This window comes from Orycteropus afer, unplaced genomic scaffold (genome assembly GCF_000298275.1).
Source record: "Orycteropus afer afer isolate SDZICR_OR568_19922 unplaced genomic scaffold, OryAfe1.0 scaffold00032, whole genome shotgun sequence".
NCBI lineage: Eukaryota > Metazoa > Chordata > Mammalia > Tubulidentata > Orycteropodidae > Orycteropus > Orycteropus afer.
Window position 1 is genome coordinate 7,732,795 of NW_006921619.1, and position 22,141 is coordinate 7,754,935.

At 42.9% G+C, this 22,141-nt stretch overlaps 1 protein-coding gene across 1 annotated transcript in view; it reads left to right on the forward strand.

Annotated features, from left to right (window-relative positions):
* VPS8 (VPS8 subunit of CORVET complex) overlaps positions 1 to 22,141 on the forward strand; it is a 439,537-nt gene that overhangs the window by 412,792 nt on the left and 4,604 nt on the right. Inside the window, exon 44 of the mRNA XM_007936030.1 lies at positions 19,422 to 19,502. Within this exon, the coding sequence (XP_007934221.1) occupies positions 19,422 to 19,502 (81 nt within the window). The remainder of the gene's footprint in view (positions 1 to 19,421; positions 19,503 to 22,141) is intronic.

Sequence of the window (22,141 nt, forward strand, 5' to 3'; positions counted from 1 at the left end):
AAACAGCCACCTGGCCAACTGACTGGAAGAGATTGATATTTGTGCCCACTCCAAAGAAAGATGATCCCACAGAATGTGGAAAATATCATTAATATCATTAGTATCACACACAAGTATAATTTTTATTTTTGCTGACGATAATTCAAAAACGGTTGCAGCAGTATATTGACAGGGAACTTTCAGAAATGCAAGCTCGATTTAGAAGAGAACACGGAATAAGTGGTATCGTTGCTGATGTCAGGTGGATCTTGGTGGAAAGCACAGAATACCAGAGGGGCTTTATTGACTATACAAAAGCATCCAACTGTGTGAATCATAACAAATTATAGATAACATTGAGAAAAATGGTAATTCCAGAACACTTAACCATGCTCATGAGGAACCTATATGTTCTGGTTACTTAGTGCCACTCTGACAGGAATATACCACAGATGGGATGGCCTTAACAAACTGGAGTGTATTATCTTACAGTTTGGAGGCTTTAAGTCCAAGTTTAAAGTGCCAGGCTCTAGGGGCTGGGTGAAAGCCCCTCAACCTTGGGGTCCAGCTCTGCCTCCTGCTCCCAGCCCACTGGAGCTAGAGGCGTTTCTTCACTCAGACAGCTGCTGGCTGTTGAGGCTGACAAGCCCAAGGTTGACAAGTAAAAAGGCACAGTCCCAATGTTGCCAAACCACATGGCAGGCCATTAATTTAAGTCCATTGTAAGTCCCAAGGTCGACAGAGCATGGCAGGCTGCTGAACAACGACACAGCTACATGCAGGGTGTAAATGTGCCATAGGCTATAGACTAACCCCAAGGCTTCTCCTTATGTACAGGAAGCAAACCACATGCCAAAGACAGCTACTCAGTTTCTTGTGGTAGATCCCACCATGGAGTTGATTGCCAGTGTCATAATGGGGAATAACTACCACCAGCTGCCCAGCCACTCAACCAGGCTCAGCCAAGTTGATATAAAATTTAACTACCACACTATACATGGACCAGGAAGCTGTCAATCAAACAGAACAAGGGGATACTGGATGTTTTAAAATCAGGGAGTGTTCATCAGGATTGTATCCTTCCACCACACTTAGTCAGTCTGTATGCTGAGCACATAAACTGGGAGGCTGGACTATATGAAGAAGAATGTGACATCAGGATTGGAGGAAGACTCATCAACAACCTGCGATATGCAGATAACACAACCTTGCTTGCTGAAAGTGAAGAGGTCTTGAAGCACTTACTGATGAAGATCAAAGATTACAATCTGCAACAAAGAAAACGAAAATCTGCATAACCGGACCAATAAGCAGCATCAAGATCAATGGAGAAAAGAGTGAAGTTTTCAAAGATTTCATGTTACTTGGATCCACAATCAAAACCCATGGAAGCAGCAGTCAAGAAATCAGACATCATATCACACTGGGAGATCTCCTGCAAAAGACCTCTTTAACTGTTGAAAAGCAAAGATGCCACTTTGAAGTCTAACATGCACCTGACCCAAGCCATGGTATTTTCAATCACCTCATATACATGTGAAAACTGGACAGTGAATTAGGAAGACTGAAGAACAGTTGATGCTTTTGAGTTGTGGTGCTGGTGAAGAATACTGAAAGTACCACGGACTACAAGAAGAACTAACAAATCTGTCCTGGAAGAAGTGCAGCCAGAATGCTCCTTGGAAATGAGAATGGCCAGACTTTGTCTCACTTACTTTGGTCATGTTGTCAGAAGGGACCATTCCCTGGAGAAGGATATCATGCTTAGCAAAATAGAGGGTTAGCAAAAAAGGGGAAGACCCTCAATGAGATGGATTGACACAGAGGCTGCAACAGTGGGCTTAAGTATAGCAAGAATTGTGAGGATGACACAGGACTGGGCAGTGTTTTGTTCTGTTGTACACAGGGTCACTAGGAATCAGAGGCAACTTGACAGCACCTAACAACAACAACAACAAAATCATGCCATACATAATGGTTAATAAACTTACTGTTGCATATATTTGTGAGTGTGTTCATGTGGAAGTCTAATTACTTTTTGGCGAGAACTGTGCTAATTGACTTTTTATGTTATTGGTAAGACTTCCAGTCAACAATAGGCTATTAGTAGTTAAGTTTTTGGGGAGTCAAGTTATATGCAGATTTTCTACTATGCAAGGAGTCAACACCCCTAACCCCTGTATTGTTCTGGGGTCCACTTGGACATTTGTTATTGTTGTATCTTCCCCATGTATTAATTATTGTATTGTTATGAAATGTCCCTCTTAATCCCTAGTAATACTCTTTGTATGAAAGAGTATTGGATATTCATATAGCCATTTAAGCTTTATGATTAGTATTTTCATTATGTCCCTTTTTTCCACCTTTTAGCTTTCAGAGTATTTTTGTCTTAGTATTTATTTATTTATTTTTAATTTTTATTGTGATTTAGGTGAAAGTTTACAGAGCAAATTCATTTTCTGTGCAGCAGTTCATACACATTGTTTCATAACATTAACTGCAATTCCTCACAATGTAACCGCTCTCTTCCCACTTCCTCCCCATAGTTTCCTCTTCCCTGTGTCCTTCCCTCCCATGCACTCCTGCCAACCCCCACCAAGCTATCTCCTTGTGCAAACACTGTCCTTCTGTTCTTCCACAATTGATTGTTCCAGGGAATGTATTTACCTGGTGTAAATGTTCATCACATATTATAGGAAAACAAGGTCTTTACCCCCTGTCACAAAGGGCCAGTGATCACAACAGGTTGAAGAGGGAATGCAAAAGGTTTATTGAGTATTGATACCCAAGGAGACAGTGAGAATCACTTCTCTAAAATATCTGTCTCCCCTGCAAAGGGATAAACATGATTATATAGGGCAATGGGAAGTGGGGTTGAAGATCCCTTGCACGGCCAGGAATGGCTTTGTTCTTCTCTTCCCTGGTTACTCCAGACTCAGCATTCCTCTACCCAGGGTTGTCTTGCTTCATAGGCTGTAGTTCTCAGCCGAAAACAGTTGTGAGGGAAGATTTTGCTTAGAAGAATACATCATTGAAAATAGCAAATCAAAGAACTCAACATCTGAAAGAAAGTTGGCTATTCTATCTACTTAAAAGAAACAAAAGGGAGGGGAAAATAGTCATTATGATTAATGTCCACTTTAATCATGCCTGCTAGCCTGTGAAAGTTCTACAATTTTCAGTGAGGGGCCCCTTCAGCCTTCCACAATATGCCTGTCTGGTTGTTCAGCTGGAAGCCACAGGAGTGAGTTCAGTTCTAGACATGAAGGGTACCTAGGGGCCATAGTCTCAGGTCTCACCAGGCTCTATCAGACTAGCAAACCTGGTCTTTTTTTATGAGTTTGAGTTTTGTTCCATATTGTTCTCCCACTCTGTCCAGAATCTTCTGTGCTGATCCCCCTCCAAGTGATTGACAGTGGTAGCCAGGCTCCATCTAGTTCTTCTGGTCTCATGGTCATATAGGCTAAGGATCGTGTGGTCTGCTAGTCCCTTGGACTAATTGTTTCCATGTGGCTGGGGTTTTCTTCATTCTTCTGTGCTGTGGATGAGGAGAGACCCATCATTCCATCTAGACGGCTGCTTGCAAGCTTTTAAGACCCCAGTCGCTTGTCACCAAAGTAGGATGTTTGTATTTAAAGTCCATCTCCTAAAAATATTTTATACTTTTATCTCGCTCTTTTAATCCAATTTTATAGTCTTGCCTTTTAATTGGATTATCCTATCCATTTAAATTTAATGATTGGATTTAGGTCTGCCATTTTGCTATTTTTTTAAATATTACTTCTCTGTATTTTAATCTTTTGTTCCTTCCTTCCTGACTTCTTTTAGGGGTAATCAAATATTTTTTAGCATCTGTTTTTATAACTATATCTCTTTGCTTTTAAAAAAAAAATACTAGCTCTTGAGATTACAAAATACCTATTTGCCTTATTACAGTCTACTTAGAGTTCATGTTTTTACTACTTCACATAAAATATAGAAACTTTGCGGTGCTCTAGGTGTATTTACCACCCACCTATCATTTTAATTCTTTCTTATAGTTTCCATTTCTTTACTGGAGCTCCTTCATCTGTTCATTTGGTATGTCCATCCTTTCCTTTAAATCCTTAAGCATATTTATAAAATAGATTTTTTAAAGCCCTTTTTTGCTAGCTCCAACATCTCTGTTATCTCTCAGTTTGTTTTTCCTGTTATTTTCCTGTTTGTGGTTACATATCTAGAAAGTTTTGGTTATGTGCTTGACATTATGGGTGCTGTTTTGGTTAGAATTTGGATTTTGTTTGCTTCCTTTGGAGACTTTAGAGTTTGGTTCTAGAAGGCTGTTAATTTACTGTTAAATCATCTACATATTTTTCAGGCTTATTTTTAAGCTTCATTAGGGCAGATCTAGTATATTCCTAGTCCTAAGACATGGCATTTTGGGGAGTTTTATTGAATGGTTAAGGTATTTACCAAGATATTTCCACTCTACCAGGTTAGTATTCCCATGACTCCCAACATTTTGCAATTTCCAGCATTCCAGTTCGCTCACAGCCCCTTAGCAGCTTTTCTCTACCAGCCTCTATAGTTTTGCCCTGCATGTGCACAGCTGATTATTAGGCCAAAAATTTAAAGGGCTCCTATATAGATATTTCTAGAGCTCCTTCTCTACTCATGTTCCTCCTCTTCATTATCCTGCCCTGCAAATTCTAGCAACTGCCCAGTCCCAAACATCTGTCTCTAACCTCTTAGCTCAGCAGGACTGTTGGTCTTTCCCTCTCTATGCCACAGTCCAGAAAATACCTCTAGGAAAGATTCTAGAGCAAAGCATGGAGCTTGTGTGTTTCCCTTCTGTACAAGATCATAGTCCTGTTCTTTGTTCAGAGTTCGGAAACAACTGCTACCATGTATTTTGTCCAATTTTTTATTTACTTAAGACATGAGGGCTAGTCTAGTACAGTTGCCTCATTAGGGCACTATGTAAACGTTTCTTATTTTTTGTTTTGTTTTGGTTTTAAGTACAATAAACCATGTTGATGTTGTTGTTAGGTGCTTTCAAATCAGTTCCAACTCATAATGACCCTGTGTGCGAAAGAACGAAACTGCCCTGTCCTACAATAAACAAAAGCTTAAAATACTACTTTTACTCAGTTTTTATCTTCTCACTTCAGTTCCTGCCCTTGACCTCCCAACAACAAAGTCCTACAGAGAGATATGGTCGTAAGTTTCTCTCTTTTTCAGACAGCAAAGTCCTGTCTAAAATGTTCTTGGTAGGTGCTGTTTTGGTTACTTAGTGCCACTCTCACATGAATATACAACAAATGGGATGGCTTGAACAAACAGGAGTTTATTCTCTTACAATTTTGGAGTCTTTAAGTCTGAGTTCAAAGTGCCAGGCTCTAGGGGCTGTGTGAAAGTGCCGTGACCTTGGGCTTCGGCTCTGCCTCTTGCTTCTAGCCCACTGAAGCTAGATTCATCTCTTTACTCAGCTACTGGCTGCTGAAGCTAACAAGCCCAAGGTCAACAAATAAAATGGCACAGTCCTGATGTTACCAAACAACATGGCAGGCCATTGATTCAAGTCCATTGAAAGTCCCAAGATCGGCAGAGCATGGCAGGCTGCTGGGCTACGACTCAGCTACATGCAGGATTCAAGTGTGCCATAAGCTAGAGACCGTTCCCAAAGCTGCTGCTTCTATACGGGAAGGAGACCACATCCCTAAGCAGCTACTCAGATGCTTGTAGTAGATCTCACCATGGAGTTGATTGCTAGTCTCATCATGGGGAATAACTACCACCAGGTGCCCAGCCCCTCAACCAAGCCCAACCAAGTTGACATACAACTTTAACTACCACAGGTGCTGTTGAGTCAGTTCCAACTCAAAGCAACCTTACGTACAATGGAACAAAACACTACCAGGTTCTGTGCCATCCTCAGAGTCATTGCCATATTTGAGCCCATTATGGCAGCCACTGTGTCAGTCTGTTTGGTTGAGGGTCTTCTTCTCTTTCACTGACCCTCTGCTTTACCAAACATGATGCCCTTCTCCAGGGACTGGTCCCTCCTAATGACATGTCTGAAGTAAATGAGATGAAGTCTCACCATCCTTGTCTCTAAGGAGCATTCTGGCTGTACTTTTTCCAAGAGAGTTTTGTTCTTTCTTCTGAGAGTCCATGGTATGTACATCCTTCACCTTCACCAACACTGTAATTCAAATGCATTAATTATTCATTCTTCCTTATTCTTGCCTAGTTTTCACATGCATATGAATGAGACTGTTGAAAATACCATGACTTGGGTCAGGTGCATCTTAATCCTCAAAATGATAACTTTGCTTTTTAATACTTTAAAGAGGTCTTTTGCAGCACATTTGCCCAATGCATTAGGACATTTGATTTCTTGACTTATGCTTCCATGGGTATTGGTTGTGAATCCAAGTAAAATGAAATCCTTGACTACTTCCATCTTTTCCTCACTTATCATTATGTTGCTTATTGGTCCAGTTGTGAGGATTGTAGTTTTCTTATATTCAGATACAATCCATACTGAAGGCTGTAGTCCTTGATCTTCATCAGTAGGTGCTTCAAGTTATCTTCACTTTCAGCAAGCAAGGTTGAGCCCTCTGCATATCTCAGGTTCTTAAGAGTCTCCAATCCCGATGCCACGTTCTTCTTCATATGATCCTGCTTCTCAGGTTATTTGCTCAGCATACAGATCGAATAAGTATGATGAAGGGATACAACCCTGACACACTCCTTTCCTGATTTGAAACCATGCAGTATCTCCTTGTTCTGGTCAAATGACTGCCTCTTAGTCTGTGTACAGGCTTCACATGAGAACAGTTAAGTATTCTGGCATTCCCATTCTTCACAACATTATCCGTAACTTGTTATGATCCACACAAATGCCTTTGCATAGTCAGTAAAACACAGGTAAACATCTTTCTGGTATTCTATGCTTCCAGCCAAGGTCCATCTGACATCAGCAATGATATCCCTAGTTCCACGTCCTTTTCTGAATCCAGCTTGAATTTCTGCTAGTTCCCTGTTGATGTACTGCTGCAACCATTTTTGAATTATCTAAAATAACTAGAGTACAATTAAAATGCATCAGTACTCTTTTTCTTTTGGTTTATAGTAATATTATTAACATGTGTTGAGTCTCAGGTAATCATTTTTAGGTCTGTCTAGTTAACATGAGCAGGAATTCTAGGATTGAAAATGTTTCAGCAATCACAGCTCTGATAGAAAAATCATTAAGGACCCTGCCCCTCAGAGGAGTGCTTTGTCATAATTGCTACTCCACAGCAGCATCTATCAAGATAATTGTTGACTTTTCCTTAAGTAGGCAATAATCAGTTAGATAATCAAAGGGTAGCAAACCTTAATTACATGTATGAAATTAATGCTTTCCCTCGTTTGATTTTTTTTTTAATAAGGCAAACATTAAGCCAATGATAAGACAAAGAGTGTAGTTTCTGACTAGAAATAGAAAAATGCCACCCAATGCAGAAGCTTTCTTTATAATTCCACTCCACACAAAATGAAATATTTCTCAATTTTGGGGAATCTTCCTTTCCTGACTCCCTCCTCCATTTAAAAAAAAAAAAAAGAAGAAGAAGACGGCAATAATGATAGAGTGGAATGGAATGACCATAAACCAAAAAACCCAAACTCACTGCTGTCAAGTTGATTCAACTCATCATGACCCCTCCTTGGGTTTCTGAGGCAATATCTCTATGGAAGTAGATTACCCATTCTGCCTTCTGAGGAGTGGCTGATGGATTTGAACCACCAGCTTTCTGGTTAGCAGTCAGATGCCTTAGGCACTATACTACCAGAGCTCCCAGAATGACCATAGTATACTGTGTAGCAAGAATCCAATTTTGCCTAAGGTAGTGCCTGAAGGAAGAAAGAGTTTAAGGGTCCCAGCCTAGTTGTCATCCATTTCCTATCTCCTAGAACTCTTAATTTTTTCATTTCTTTTTATGTTGTTGTTGTTAAGTGCCGTCAAGTCAGTTTCAACTCATAGCAACCTTATGTACAACAGAACAAAACATTGCCCAATCCTGCATCATCCTTACAGTCATTGCCATGGTTGAGCCCATCATTGCAGCCACTGTGTCAATCCATCTTGTTGAGGGCCTTTCCTTGTTTTCACTAGCCCTCCACTTTAACCAGAATGGTGTCCTTCTCCAGGGAATGGTCCTTTCTGACAGCGTGACCAAAGCATGAGAGATGAAGTCAGGCCATTTTCGTTTCTAAGGAGCATTCCAGCTATACTTCCTCCAAGACAGATTTGTTTGTTCTTCTATCAGTCCATGGTACATTCAGTATTCTTGGCCAACACCACAATACAAATGCATCAATTCTTCTGTGGTTTTACTTACTCATTGTCCAGCCCTCACATGCAGTTGAGGCTATTGAAAATACCATGGCTTGGATCAGGTGTACCTTAGTCTTCAAAGTGATATCTTTGCTGTTTTACATTTAAAGAGGGCTTTTTTTTTTCCCCCTGTGTATAATGGTCTTTCATATCCCAGCATCTCTCATGGGTATGTACTGGTATCTCGTTTTAATTTGCAGTTCTCTAATGACATATGATGTTGAGCATCTTTTCATATGCTTCTTGACCATCTCTATATTTTCTTTGGTGAGGTCTCTGTTCAAATATTTTGCCCATTTTGTAATTAGATTGTTTTATTATGGTTGAGTTTTAACAGATCTTTGTATATCTTGGATACAAAACCTTTACCAAATTTGTATTTTGCAGATGTTTTCTCCCAGTCTGTGACTTGTCTTCTCATTCTTTTAACAGTGTCTTTCACAGAGCAGAAGTTTTTAATTTTAATGAAGTCCAATTTATCCGTTTTTTTTTTTTTTCCTTTTACGGATAGTTCTTTTGGTGTACGCAAAAAGAGCATGGAGGCGGCATTTTCTGACCTCCTCTGGCTCACGAGGGGGAAACAGAATCACCATCAGCAGCCCAAGGCTTGTCCCTGTGAGGTCAGACATACCTTTACCCTTTTACCAATTCTGACACCAACCGTCCCTTCCATGACACTCTACTTCTCTGCTGGATTCAGTAATCTGTTGCAGTGGCCACACAGAACACACAGACAGTACTCACAATTATGGAGTTTGTTAGGGAAGGAACAGATAACAATCCAGGTTCTAGAACACTCAGGATACAGTTCTTTGATCAGGACAGCCTCCCCTTAGTCATGCCCTCAGGCACACCTCTCTTTGGCCCTTGGCCTCTCAGCTTGGCCTCCGCCAAGTAAGTGGCAGGTAAGTGTTACATAGGTCTTTTAGCTTTGCCAATAGAGGTACCTAGGTGCACCCCACTCCACCAGCAAACCTCCTGCCCAAAGGCACTCAGCTTTCTCACTCCATGGGCTGGTGAACCCGCCACTTTGTGTCGTGTCTCTTGGTTCTACTACTGTGTCTCTCTGCCAACTCTCTGCCTGTCTCTCTGCCCAGAAGGTCCAGCACAGAGATTTCAGGTCCAAGGACATGCTCCACTGCACGTCTGGCTCTTCCCTCTTGATAGCAGGGAAGTCCTCCCTTTCTGCCTCTGGGTGGGCTCATTTTAACCCATTAGGGTTCCATACCTTATTTCCTTGGTTCCACCCCCACAAGGGTGCATGCACCTTATTTACATTACTAACAAGCTACCTGATCCCCTTGTTGAGCCACAAGCACCTTACATTTTCATAGATCCACCCAGTAATCCAGTGGGAGTCAAGAGACCATGGCTAGAAAGCCATACCAGGTAACTGACTGCACCACCGTGTAGTATGTGAAAATCATGGCCAAACTCAAGATTACCTAGATTTCCTCCTATGTTATCTTCTAGAATTTGTATAGTCTTGCATTTAACATTTAAGGCTGTGATCCATTTTGGATTAATTTTTGTAAAAGGTGTAAAGTCTGTGTATAGATTCATTTTTTGTATGTGGATGTCCAGTTATTCCAGCACCATTTGTTAAAAGGACTGTTCTTTCTCTGTTGAATTGCCTTTGTTCATTACCAAAGATCCATTGATTATATTTGCTTGGGCCTATTTCCGGGCTCTATATTCTATTTCATTGATCAATTTCTTTCTTTCCTTTTTTTGCCAATATCAGACTGTATTGATTAACCAATTATTTTTCAATCTGTTTGGGAGTTTGAGCTCCCTGTTTCCATGAGGCAGTTAGACTAAGATGGCCAATCCTTTCTGATAATACAATCCCTGTCAAGATAATAAACAGATTTAAATAAATATGACCAAGGAACTACATTGTTGTTGTTGTTGTTATGTGCCGTCGAGTCGGCCCTGACTCATAGCAACCACTCCTTGGGTTTCCGAGGCAGTATCACTATGGAAGTAGATTGCCCCATCTTCCTTCCGAAGAGTGGCTGGTGGGTTTGAACTGCCAGCCTTCTGGTTAGCAGTTAAGTGCCTTAGCCACTATGCTACCACAGCTCCATTAGTTATTGAAAAATTCAAACTGCATTCCACAGTTGCCTGATCTTTTTTTTTCTAATCCATTTGTTTAGGCATAATGTGATCGTCAGCTACTGTCAGCACAGAATTCCCCCAGGTTGTTATCTTTCAAAGCAGGTTAGGCAAGGCATAACCAAGCATGGACAATAACAATACATTGATGCCAGATGTGTTGTTTGGGGATGTTTCTTACTGTGAGGGAGAAAATGGACAGACCAAACAAGAAAAAATACTTGCATTCTTTAATTTGATGATACCACATTTATATAGTGCTAACCGTATGATGGCCCCACAAGGGATCCTGAGAGGGTTCTCCGAGATATGCAGCATCAGCCTCCTGGTGACTGGGCAGCTCGGATTGTCCATGGGAAGCTGTAATGCCTGACCTATTTATTGCTTTTAAGTTGTATAGAGTGGGCTTTAAAGTCAGGCCTGTTACCTATCAGGAGTTTCCCTGCCTCTTACAGACTGTTTTTTATCATGTCTAAACCTTAGTTTCCTCACGTATGAAATAAAAATGATAAATTCTACATCATTATGTAGTAGCTAGCAGAAGGCCAAAGACTAATAGATGATAGGAAGCATGTGTTTTTCCATTTCCCAGCCTTTCCTTCTGGAGCCTTGTAAGGTGGACCATGCAAATATTTTCTGTTTTAAAGCTGAGATAACTGACATCAGGGATAGCCACACAAGTAATAAGTGTCAGAGCCATGTCCAGAGTGTTTTCTGTGATGACAGAAAGCATGCATGAGCACCAAGTGTGTACACAAAACTGTCTTCACAATGTGTATGAGTCTCTCACTGCAGAATTAGCTCAGTTCTTAACATAGAATATAGGCTCTGACTGGGCTTTGTTGGCCCAGCCTTCCAAGTGTATTTTTTAACAGGACAGCAATATCTAGTTCATTTTCATCAGCTCTTTTCTCTCTTCCAGGCCTCTCATTGATATTCATAGGCCTTATGAAATGGGTTTTGATGTTAAAGGAAGCAGAATCATGAAGGGTCCCCAGAAGGACAACAGAGGGTATCATTGTTACAAGAGTATTACATGGACATATTGACATCAGGCTAGTCCTAGACTGCTTCCAACACAATCTTTTGGGTCTGTTGAAAGTGACCTTCTGTTAGGGATCTTCCAGACTGATACCAGAGATCATGGCAGGTGAAAGAAAGCTCTGGAAATGGACTGCCCAAGTTCAGATCTTGGCTGGACCACCACCAGTCAGGGAGTCTTTGGGCACCCCACTTAACCCAGGACCTCAGTTTCTTCAACTGTATAATAGGGAGAATAAAAGTACCTACCTTATTGTGTTTTGTGATGATTAAATGAGATAATACATATATATTGCTTATAACAAAAGCTGGCACATGATAATTGTTGTTGTTGTCCGTTATCAAGTCTGTTCTGACTCATGGCGACCCCCTGTGTACAAAGTAGGACATTCCTTCGGGTTTTCAAGGCTGTGATCTTTCCAAAGCAGATCCACCAGACCTTCCTCCTGAGGTGCCTCTGGGTGGGTTTGAACTGTCAGCTTTTCAGTTAGTCCAGTGCACTTAGCCATTCGTATCACATGCTCAGTGAAGGTTAGTAGCAGCTGCTGCTGTTGTTATTCCTCCTTTTTTCGCATCTTAGGATATCCCCTCCTGCTGTGGAAAGGTCATTCTGTGTCTCTTCCAAATTGTGGTTTATTGATGGTCTTGTTTTTTATGGATATTTTCAGTCAGCCTTTTTCACAGACCTCTGTCTCCAACCTTAAGCACTCTCTTCCCCTAAAGCTGGTCATTCTTGACTTATGATTGCTACTCTATAAATGAAATCTCCTTAAGAGATGTTCTGCCAGATTCTCCCCATATACACACACCCCTTCCATCACCTTAGCAACCTGCCTGCCTTATTTTGTTATGTCATTACCTAGTCCTTTATTAGCTGAGACCTATTGGCAATCTGCTTCCATGGTGATACTGCCTCGGAAACCCAAGGAGGGGGTCACTGTGAGTTGGATCCAACTCAACAGCAGTGAGTTAGTATTGAGTTGAGGCATTGGGAAGTGAGGGTGAGTGAGAGGTCCAGTTCTGTCTAAGAACAAACCACTCTGTGGGTAGGAACTTAGTAAAGGTGTGTTCTGTTTGCAGAGAGGAAGGTGTAGCTTTGTTTTTATGTCTGAAGGCATGGTTTGATTTTAGGCAGAGGCATTTAATATTAACCTCTAATTTGAACAACTTAGGTGGTAGCAAAAGTCTGACTGAGGTCCACAACAGATATATGGAGAAAGATTAGAAAGTGAGGCTAAGGGCAGGCAGGGCGAAAACTGGGGACTGGGGCTCTCACTCCATGCCCCCATCCCACCAGCAAATCACAGAAGTTCCAAGAAGGCTCCTAGAAGTAGAAAAGACAAATAATCATATGACAGAATTATACTAAGTGTCCTGTGTGTCACACAAACTAGATTTGACCTTCTCCTAAGTGTCAGTGTACAGAAAGGTGATTAGGAAAGGAAGTATTAAGACTTAATTTCAGGATATAATTTATTGCAGGGAATAACTGAGAAATGAAGAGGCAAAGCTCCTGTTATTATGACCCTTCCTTCAGGGTGGCAGTGGATCGTGGCTGTTTTCCTGTATTGCAGCTTGGTTAAAAGCCCATAGATCCTGAAAGCCCAGTTTGTTTTCTGCCTTCCAGTGGGTGTAATCACAGCGCTTGCCTGCCGGTCTGCTAGTCACTGAACTTTGAAATGCGCAGGCTCACCGTGTTGCCCGTGCTGCCCACTGGCCTCTCCTTGGGGCACTTGTAGATCATTAGAACCTCATTTTCCGCCAGATTTACTTTAATGCCGAGTGTTACAAGGTCATTCCCAGGGCTGACAGTGTTTCTTTCTCTAATGCTCAGCTACAGTTGCATTTTCAGCCCTTATTACTGGACTTCATTACGGGTAAGAAAGACATTTGCTCCAGCAGATAGCATCAAATGTGTTTTTCCTTCTCCCCCAATTAGAAAATTGCTCCTCATCAGTTCTGTGCTTGGGGGTTAGAAGGTTTGGGAATATGGGGGAAGGTGCTTTATTTTTATGGATTTGCCAGACAGCAGTTGTGTTTAAATTTTTTTTTGCCTCACTTCATCTTGTTCATGACATTGATTTGGCAAATCAGTTTCTCTGCACAGCATCTGTGGGCTGAATCTGTTATTTCTCTTCAGGGCTGTTAGGAGTCCTTGCAACAGTGCCTCTAGTTGGCTGCCCTAGTTTGCTTGTGATTATGTAGTAAAAGCTTTGATGGGCTTCAGTAAACATCATTACTAACTTACTTGAAACTCTTACGCCCTACATGCCCATTATTTCGTGGTACCCTGACTTTCCGTGCATGGTCAAGTGTACTAGAAGGGGGCTTTCCCTTGACAAATTGGAGCAAAGACCCAGAGGGGCAGTGTGAGCTGCTCAGGTGATTCAGGGAGCTGGTGACAGGATTAGCGCTCACGTTTCCTGATTTTCAGCCCATTGTTCTTTCTACTGAGCTCTTCTACCTGGAAGTCTAAATAACACAGTCACAATAATAGCTGTCATTTATGGATCAATAGATAAGTGCCAGGCCCCATAAACCAAAAAAAAAAAAAAAAAAAGCAACCAAACTTGTTGACATCAAGTTGATCTGACCCATAGCTAAGTCCCATACATTATCTCTAATCCTCACTCAAAACTGCTCTGCAAAGTAGGGTTTTACAGATAAAGACACTGAGACCGAGAGAAGCTACATCATGTGCCCAGAGTCACTCGGCTAGTGGTTGACAGAATCCCAATTGGGCCCATGTCAGTCAGAAGCCCCACCTTGTGTTCTTTTTACTGCACTGTAGAAGTTTCTGGAAACTCCAGGGAATAAGTCAGAGGTAGGAAGTCTGCTTGCCCACACTTCCCATTCCTCTGCTCATTTGGTCAGCAGTCATTACTCAGCAGCTGCTCTGTGCCGGGCCCAGTGCTGGGTGCTGGTGAGCAAGAAGCACAGAAGCCCCTGTCCTCAGGAGCTCTCGTTTGCAGGAACCTCTCCCTCTCCTCTCCTCCTTCTTCCTCTATTGCAACCAACCTCTCAAATCTCTTTCGTGAGCAGGTTTTGACAGTCTTCGTTCACTGTGCTTCCACGCTCCTTTCTTTCTGTTTCTGCAGCCATAGTGGACTAGGTATATCTGATCAGTGTATCAGGTAGGATCAACTAATAGCACTTAATGAGAACATTCAGTGTCCTGGGTATTCGCTGGGTACTTTACATGCATTACCTGTTTAATCTTCTCTGCCACTTTATGTGGTGTAGCTATTATTAATTCCCCCACATTATAAAAGAAGAAGCACAGCTCAGAGAAATAGGCAGCTTGCCTAAGATTGTACTGTTAGTAACTGGTGAAGCCAGGGTTTGACTTAGGCTGATAGACTGCAGTGCCAGCTCCTCCTGCCACACCACAGCCTGGGGAAAGCAGCCTGGTCCCTGTCCAGCAGGCTTAGGCCACTAGGAAGCACTGAGATGACAACAAAAAGAGGCTCTCCCTGGGTGGCACAAACATTTAAGTAAAAGGCTGGCAATTCGAACCCACCCAGAGGTGCCACAGGAGACACGCCTGGAAATCTGCTTCTGAAAGGTCACAGCCTCAGAAACCCTGTGGAGCAGTCCCACCCTGCATGCATGGGGTCTCTATGCGTCAGAATCAACTTGATAAGAACTTACAACAGTCTGCACTGTCAGTAAATTTTACTGCCTCCTTAAAGGGGGCTGGTACTTACTTTTTCTGACACTTTAAAAATAAGCCTCTCCTCAGAAGTGGATTTAATAAAAGGAAATAGTTATCTTCACTGAAATACAGGGAGAATATGACAGAAATCACCAAGTCTTTATAAAGTCCAATTTCTTGGAAATAGAGAAATGCCAATGATTTCACACCAGGCCCAGGAGAGTCGGGCCTGCCATTAGATGTAAAATGGACAGTCAGCATAAATGCGGACTTGGGATCATTCAGCCAGTTTGCTGTGGGCAGAGCACTGGGAAAGAAGGATGGATAAGATTTAGTTCTGACGTTCAAGGAGTTCACAGTCTAATGGGGGAAACAAGCAGATGAACAGATAATGATCCCATGGTGAGTACAACGATATGATACACACAGGTCATGTGGAAGCACGGAAAAGAGAACCTAATCTGCTGACAGGATTGGGGGTCAGAGAAGGCATTCTAGAAGGAGAACCAGAGATGACACAGCCATGTCTCACTATGTGTAAGAGTATAATTGGGACCCAAAAATGTAATTTCAGGGAGGTTTTGATGGTTTATGTAGATAATGTGAGAGCACATTTCAAGCAAGGACTGCCTGGGAAACTGAGTTTTGCTCATCAGCATTAGAGAAGGCGAAATCTGTACCCTGGAATATGCATGTTAAGCTGCTCTTACTTCCTTGTAGGCCAGTGCCTGATACAAGAAATGTCTCAAGAAATGCTTATTGAACTATAGACCTGAACCCCTATTAGTGAGGCATGGAGGTGACAGGACAAGAGCCAATTAAACACATCAAAGTGTGCATAGGCAGGGTATAAACCAGTTAAATGTGCCTTCTGTGAACAAGCTGGCTTTCCAGGGCCATGCCCCTCTCCCTCACTTCACCCCACCCCCATGTCTTGGGCCTTTAGAACTGGGAAGAAAAGTGCAGAACTCCTCACCTGAATGCTCTATTAGTCATTCCCTGAAAGCCTTTTTAAAATAGGCAGGTGGGCATCTACTAGATCCTAAGTACTTCTACAGATACAGCTCTCTTGTTTTCCCTCAGATGATTTGTATTCACTTTACCACCAAGGCCTGATTCACCATGGCCGAGAATAGGGCTTTTCCATCCTACAGGGACTTAGCTTCAGCAGAGGCTCCTGAGGGAAGCCTGTGATTGCCCAGAGCCATGGCTTGTATTAGAAGAAAGAGCCTGAGACCTTCGGTTATTTCACAGCCATGGAACAACTATGTTTTCCTGTTTCTAAAGGATGTCATTGCTAGAAAATATAGCCCTTCTCTTGGCATCTCCAAGGGGTTTGGACCTAGAGGAGAAATGACATCATGGCACTTGCAGAGCCCAGCACCACCTGCACACTCACCTGGGCCTGTCATGTGTGAAATCCTGTGTGTGTGTGTGTGTTTGTTGTGTGTGTGTGTGTGTGTTGCTCCAGGTTTTCTCCCAGCAGGGGAGGACTAGAGCTTAGAAGGTAGAGGCCAGGGTTAAGAGCCTCATCTAGTTCTGAATTATTTATTCATAGTGGGCAAGTGTGCTAGCCTCTCTGCCTTGACCTGCATAGCCCTTTTCACTTAGTAAAATTGGTGCTGTTGTTAGTTGCCATTGAGTTGGCTTCAATTCATGATGACTTCGTGTGCAGCAGAACAAAATGTTCAGTCTTGTGCCATCTTCACGATTGTGGGTATGCTCAAGTCCAATGTCATGTGTCTTGAGTGCTTTCCAACCTAGAGAACCTGTCTTCTAGCCCTACGTCAGATGATACTCTGTTGTGTTTTCATTGGTTAATTTTTGGGAGAAGATTGCCAGGCCTTTCTTTCTAGTCTTCTTAGTCTGACAGCTCCATTGGGACCTGTCCACCATGGGTGACCCTGCTGGTGTTTGAAATACCAGTGGCACAGCTTCCAGCTTCACAGCAACATGCGAGCCACCACAGTAGGACAAACCAACACAGTCCTGGTGGAAAATAGGTGTAAGGCCTGCAGCCCCGATCAGCAAGATTGAAAGTCAACCATGTGGCAGGGACATTCCTATCTTGATAAACTTTCGTATTACACCCAAGGATTGCAAGGTGCATGTGAACTCAATGTGGAAAGCAGCATACCTAATCAAGGCACCTTAGCCTCAGCATTGTCCTTGGGGCTCCACCGTGGGGTTCCAGAAGCCCAGGAGATGTGTGCTTCCATCACTGAGGGCTGCTTTCTGGATCCCGGAACAGATCCCCTCCACCTCATTAGGAGATAGCATTGTAAAGTAATATCCCACTCGGTAGCACAGGTAATTTCAAATGTAGTGCATGCTGGTTCCCATTCTCTGTTAGTACTTGGTAAGTTTGTTTTTCTTCTACAGGTGGTGGAAATTTTGAGGAAAATAAGCAAAGCCTAAAGTTTCTGCATATAATATATTTCAAAGTTGATATCCTTCTTAGAGAGAGAGAGAAAAAAAGGCCCTGACAGTACCTTTCTCATAGAGTGGGTTTAAGGGCTGAATGAGATAATCCATGTTAAAGAGCACACAGGGCTGGGGACAGAGTAAATGCTCTGTGCATTTATAGTTACTGGTGTCATTTACCCTGGGTCTCCTCTGCTCACCTGCTCTATATATTGTTCCTGAATTTCTGCCACATTCGCCACACAGGCGTTTGTGTTTGTCACTGTCTTGTGGCTCTTCAGACTACCTTTAGCATCCCATAACCCTCGCTCAGTCCACGTTGACATGTGCTCATGCCGGCACCCAGACCCTTCAAACCTGAAGCTCTTTTCATCAGATATTTTGGGTTTGTGTCCAGTAATCCTTTGTTTGTACCAAGATGCTTTGTAGTAATAGGGCAAAGGAAGACATCTTTTTACTATTCTTATGCATAAATATAAAAACGCTTCTGAAATAAACTCTTTAACACAGGTGAAATCAACCCTAAATTGTAGTGATAAAAGCTAGCATATACTAAACCCTGACAGTGCCAGGCAGGTCAAAGGCACTTTAAATATGTATTTCATCTAATTTAATTTTCAGTAACCTCATAAGGGAAACATTACCCTCTCTCAGTTACAGGTGGGGCAATTGAGGCTCAGAAAAGTTAAGTGACTTGCGTAAGGTCAGATAATAACTTAGTGTCAGAACTAGTATTCACTTCACCTCTGACTCCAGAGTCTATGACTGCCTCCCCCAGGATCCCATTTCTTCTCTCTAGGTTTTAAGTTTAGGAAGCTCTGGTGGCTTAGGGAGCTCTGGTAGCATAGTGCCTAAGGCATTTGACTGCTAACCAGAAGGTTGGCGGTTCAAACCCACCAGCCACTCCTCGGAAGGAAGACTGGGTGATCTACTTCTGTAGATTTCTATAAAAAGATTTCTACTTCTATAATACCACCTCGGGATCACTACAGTCATACCTAAGGAGGGTTCACTATGAGTTGGATCCAACTCGACAGCAGTGAGTTTGGATTTTTTTGGTTTGATGGCTCAGTGGTTAAGCCTTGTCTACTACCAAAAAGTTGGTGGTTCGAATCTACCAGCCTCTCTGTAGGAGGAAGATGGACAGTCTGCTTCCATGAAGATGATAGCCTTGGAAACCTTATCTGGCAGTTCTGTTCTGTCCTACAGGGTTACTATGAGTCAGAATCAATTCAACAGCAATGATGTTTTGTTAGGTATGAGTTTGGTCATGGGCAGAACCATAGTATTGACATACTCCACACACCACAATCACAAGTGGAAGAAAATGAGACTGCTGTAAAAGCGTGCTGATTTTCCCTCTTCCAGAAGGCAGCAGACTGACCTTGTTGCCCCACAAGTGGCTACCAGCTTAGTAGCATGACAGTGAAAAGAAATGACTTGTCATATGTAATGCTTCCCTCACTACAAAGAAGGGGACCTTTGCTGACCACAGTTAATGATGGATATCAAAATGAAGGCTGGATGGAGCTAAATTGCTCTGCATAGCAATGGGGTCAAGAAGCTCTAAAGAAAATCAGTAAGTGTGAAGATTTAGAGACCACATTGGGAAAAAGAGTCCATAGAGAGGTCAGTATAGGTGGGAATTTAGAGGGACATAGTCCTTTCTAACGAGTGGTTGGCAAAAGATCTCTCACTGGTTGCTGATAGTGTGGTTTTCTTTAAAGGGATGAAGGAAACTCCCAAGTTGGGCTTCTCTCCATGGTGTGGGGCAAGAACAGAGATTGCCATGGACCCAGCTACATGGAGTTAGTGACCTTATCACTTTTCATTTCTCAGGCAACCTCAGAACCTGTTCTGGATCCACAGCAAATCCAAGCCTTTGATCAGCTTTGCCGTCTCTACCGAGGCAGCTCCAGGGTAACGTCTGTGTGGTTGTTTAACTTTTAATTTCCCTATTTATAATATATTGTTTTGAAAGTGCAGTGCTCTCAAGTCATCCTTCTAGCCTCCTGTTTTGCTAGGAACTTGCCCTGCATCCCTATATGGCCATGTGGACAGCTAGCCTGGCCCAGGGAGCATGCTAAGCTTGGCAGAGTGTAGAGGAAGTGAAGAGATGTCTGTCTCCTCCCTGTCAGCAGATGTGAGGACACAGAACTGCTTCTGTCTTCCTATCATCCCCAAAGAGAGGAAACCAAGAGCATAGGCCTCATCCAGGATACCTCTGTTTGTGTTGATGACTGCCAAATCTATCCCCAGCCCCAGGCCCTGTTGGACATTTGCAATGGTTGAATTCATTTTGGCCACGAAAGACAAATATAAAATGATAAGTGGCTTAGACAAGATAAAAGTGTAAATGCTGGCAATCCAGGCACCTTCCTGGAAGCTCCCAGATTTCCTTTATCTTGTGGCTCTGCCATCTTCAACATGCGGCTTATAGTCAGATGGTACAAGATGGTTGCTCCCGTCCCAGCCATCACATCTCCATTCCAGCTAGCAAGATGGATAAAAAGGAAGAAGGGCATATGCCCTCTATTCAACGATACTTCCTGGAAGTCGCACATACCACTTCCATTTACTTTCATTGTCCCAAACTTAACTATGTGACCAAATCCAACAGCAGTAGAGGCTAGGAAAAACAGTCTTTATTCCAAAAGCCATGGGCTGAAACTACTGGTAAACTGTAACTATAGAAGAGAATGGATTGGGAGCCAGTAGCAGTCATTGCCACAGTCTCAGTCTAGGTGTCCCACAGGCACTTCAGACTTGACATTACTCAAAAATGAATTCACTGACTTTCTTCACCTGTCTTCCTTGCCTAGTGCTTCTGCCTCAGGAATGCCTCGTTCTCTCACCCAGTTACCCAGAGCATGCATATGGTGGTACCCTCGTTCATCCCTCACCCTCTGTCCACTCACTGGGGAGATCCTGTAGGTATCTCCTGTGGCCATTTTTACTCAACCAAGATTGTTTGGTGGCTTGTTCTTAATAGCCGCCCTTTTTCCAGGTGTAGCTCTCCCTTTTGCAAACTACCACTACCCTGAATCCAGCCTCCTTGCCACTCACAGACACTGCAGGTCCTCTGATTGGCAGGTTAGATATTCTCCAGTCCCTTCTCCAGACTGCTGCCTGGGTCCTATTTTGAAACCAAATTTTTAGTTTTGCTTACAACAAAATTGTTTTGCTTAAAACACTTTTCTAGGTCTCCATCACCTAAAGGATGGAGTTCCCCCTTACAGATCCCCACTCCCCAAGTCACATCTAAGTTCCAGCCATGTCAGACATGTTCTCTGAGTCTGTCTTGAGCATAAACTGCTGGTGTGCATTGCTTCTGGGCCTGGTCTTCTTCTCCCATTCCTCATTCTTAGGTAAACACCTGCTTGGTTGTTTGGCAGCCACACGGAAAATAATGTTCCCTCTTTGATAGTTGGTCTGGGCAGAGATTTTTTTTCTGGGAGACTTCTCCAGGGCTCTCCTGAATGTGCTCCTGGGAGATCTACTGAACTGGGAATGCCTTCCCCTCCCAGCATCAGCCATGCTCCACCCCAGGAATCTGGTCCTTCCAAGGAGGTTGTGCTGCTTCAAACTACTGAGCTCATCGATTAGGGCTCATCAATTTCCAGATCACTAAACTACAGAAGGAGAACATAAAAACATCTCTTTTCAGGGTAGAGCAAGATGGTGAAGTGAGGAGACACTCCTTACTCTCCCAGCAACTAACTCACTGAACAAAGAATGAAAATAAGCACAGAGTGAGATCTTAGCATTCTGCATGGCAGCTGAGGTGTTGGAGAGTTGGTGTGAGTCAAAAAGTGAGGGAGAGGAGAAACAGAGACAGCACAGAAGCTGGGTGAACCTACCCACCAACATCTGGAATGCTCATCAAAGCCATTCTGGGGAGAGAGGCTGGGCAATACCCCAAACAGGAAACCCAGAAAGGGAGCTATTGTGAGGAAACTGTAGACTGATTTTTCAAGGGAGTGCAGACCGGCCATGGGAGTTCACAGGCTATGCAATTTGGTGCGGGCATAGAGAGGCCATGGTGTTGAGAGAGAGTGCTTGTGAATCTTGCTGAGGCCTGAGATGGACAGCACTAGGATGGAGAGGAACTGCAAGGGCAGTAGGGCGAGGGGAATACTTTGGACAGATGAGCAACACAGGGAAAATGGCTGGCTCCCTGCCCACAGCAGGACACAATGGGAGAGCCTGTGCAAGGGTACCCATGAGGGAAAGACTAAAGTCCCCCCACACACACCTTTGACATTCCTGAGTTTAGAGACCATCTAAAGAATAGATTCAATGCATTGAACACCAATGATTGAAAACCAGAAGAATTATGGGATAACATCAAGAATATCATCCATGATGGCCCCTAGCTACCCTTCAGGTCTGGAATTGAACCCACACCTGTGGTTTCCAGCCAAACAAAAGATAGGCATATGAACTGAACATTTACCTTGAGTAGATATACTCCTTGGAGAGAACAATCATGGGAGAAAGAAGGGCTGCTTATGCACAGGGAGACAGCTCAGGGGGCAGGAGTGTATGGAGGGATGGAC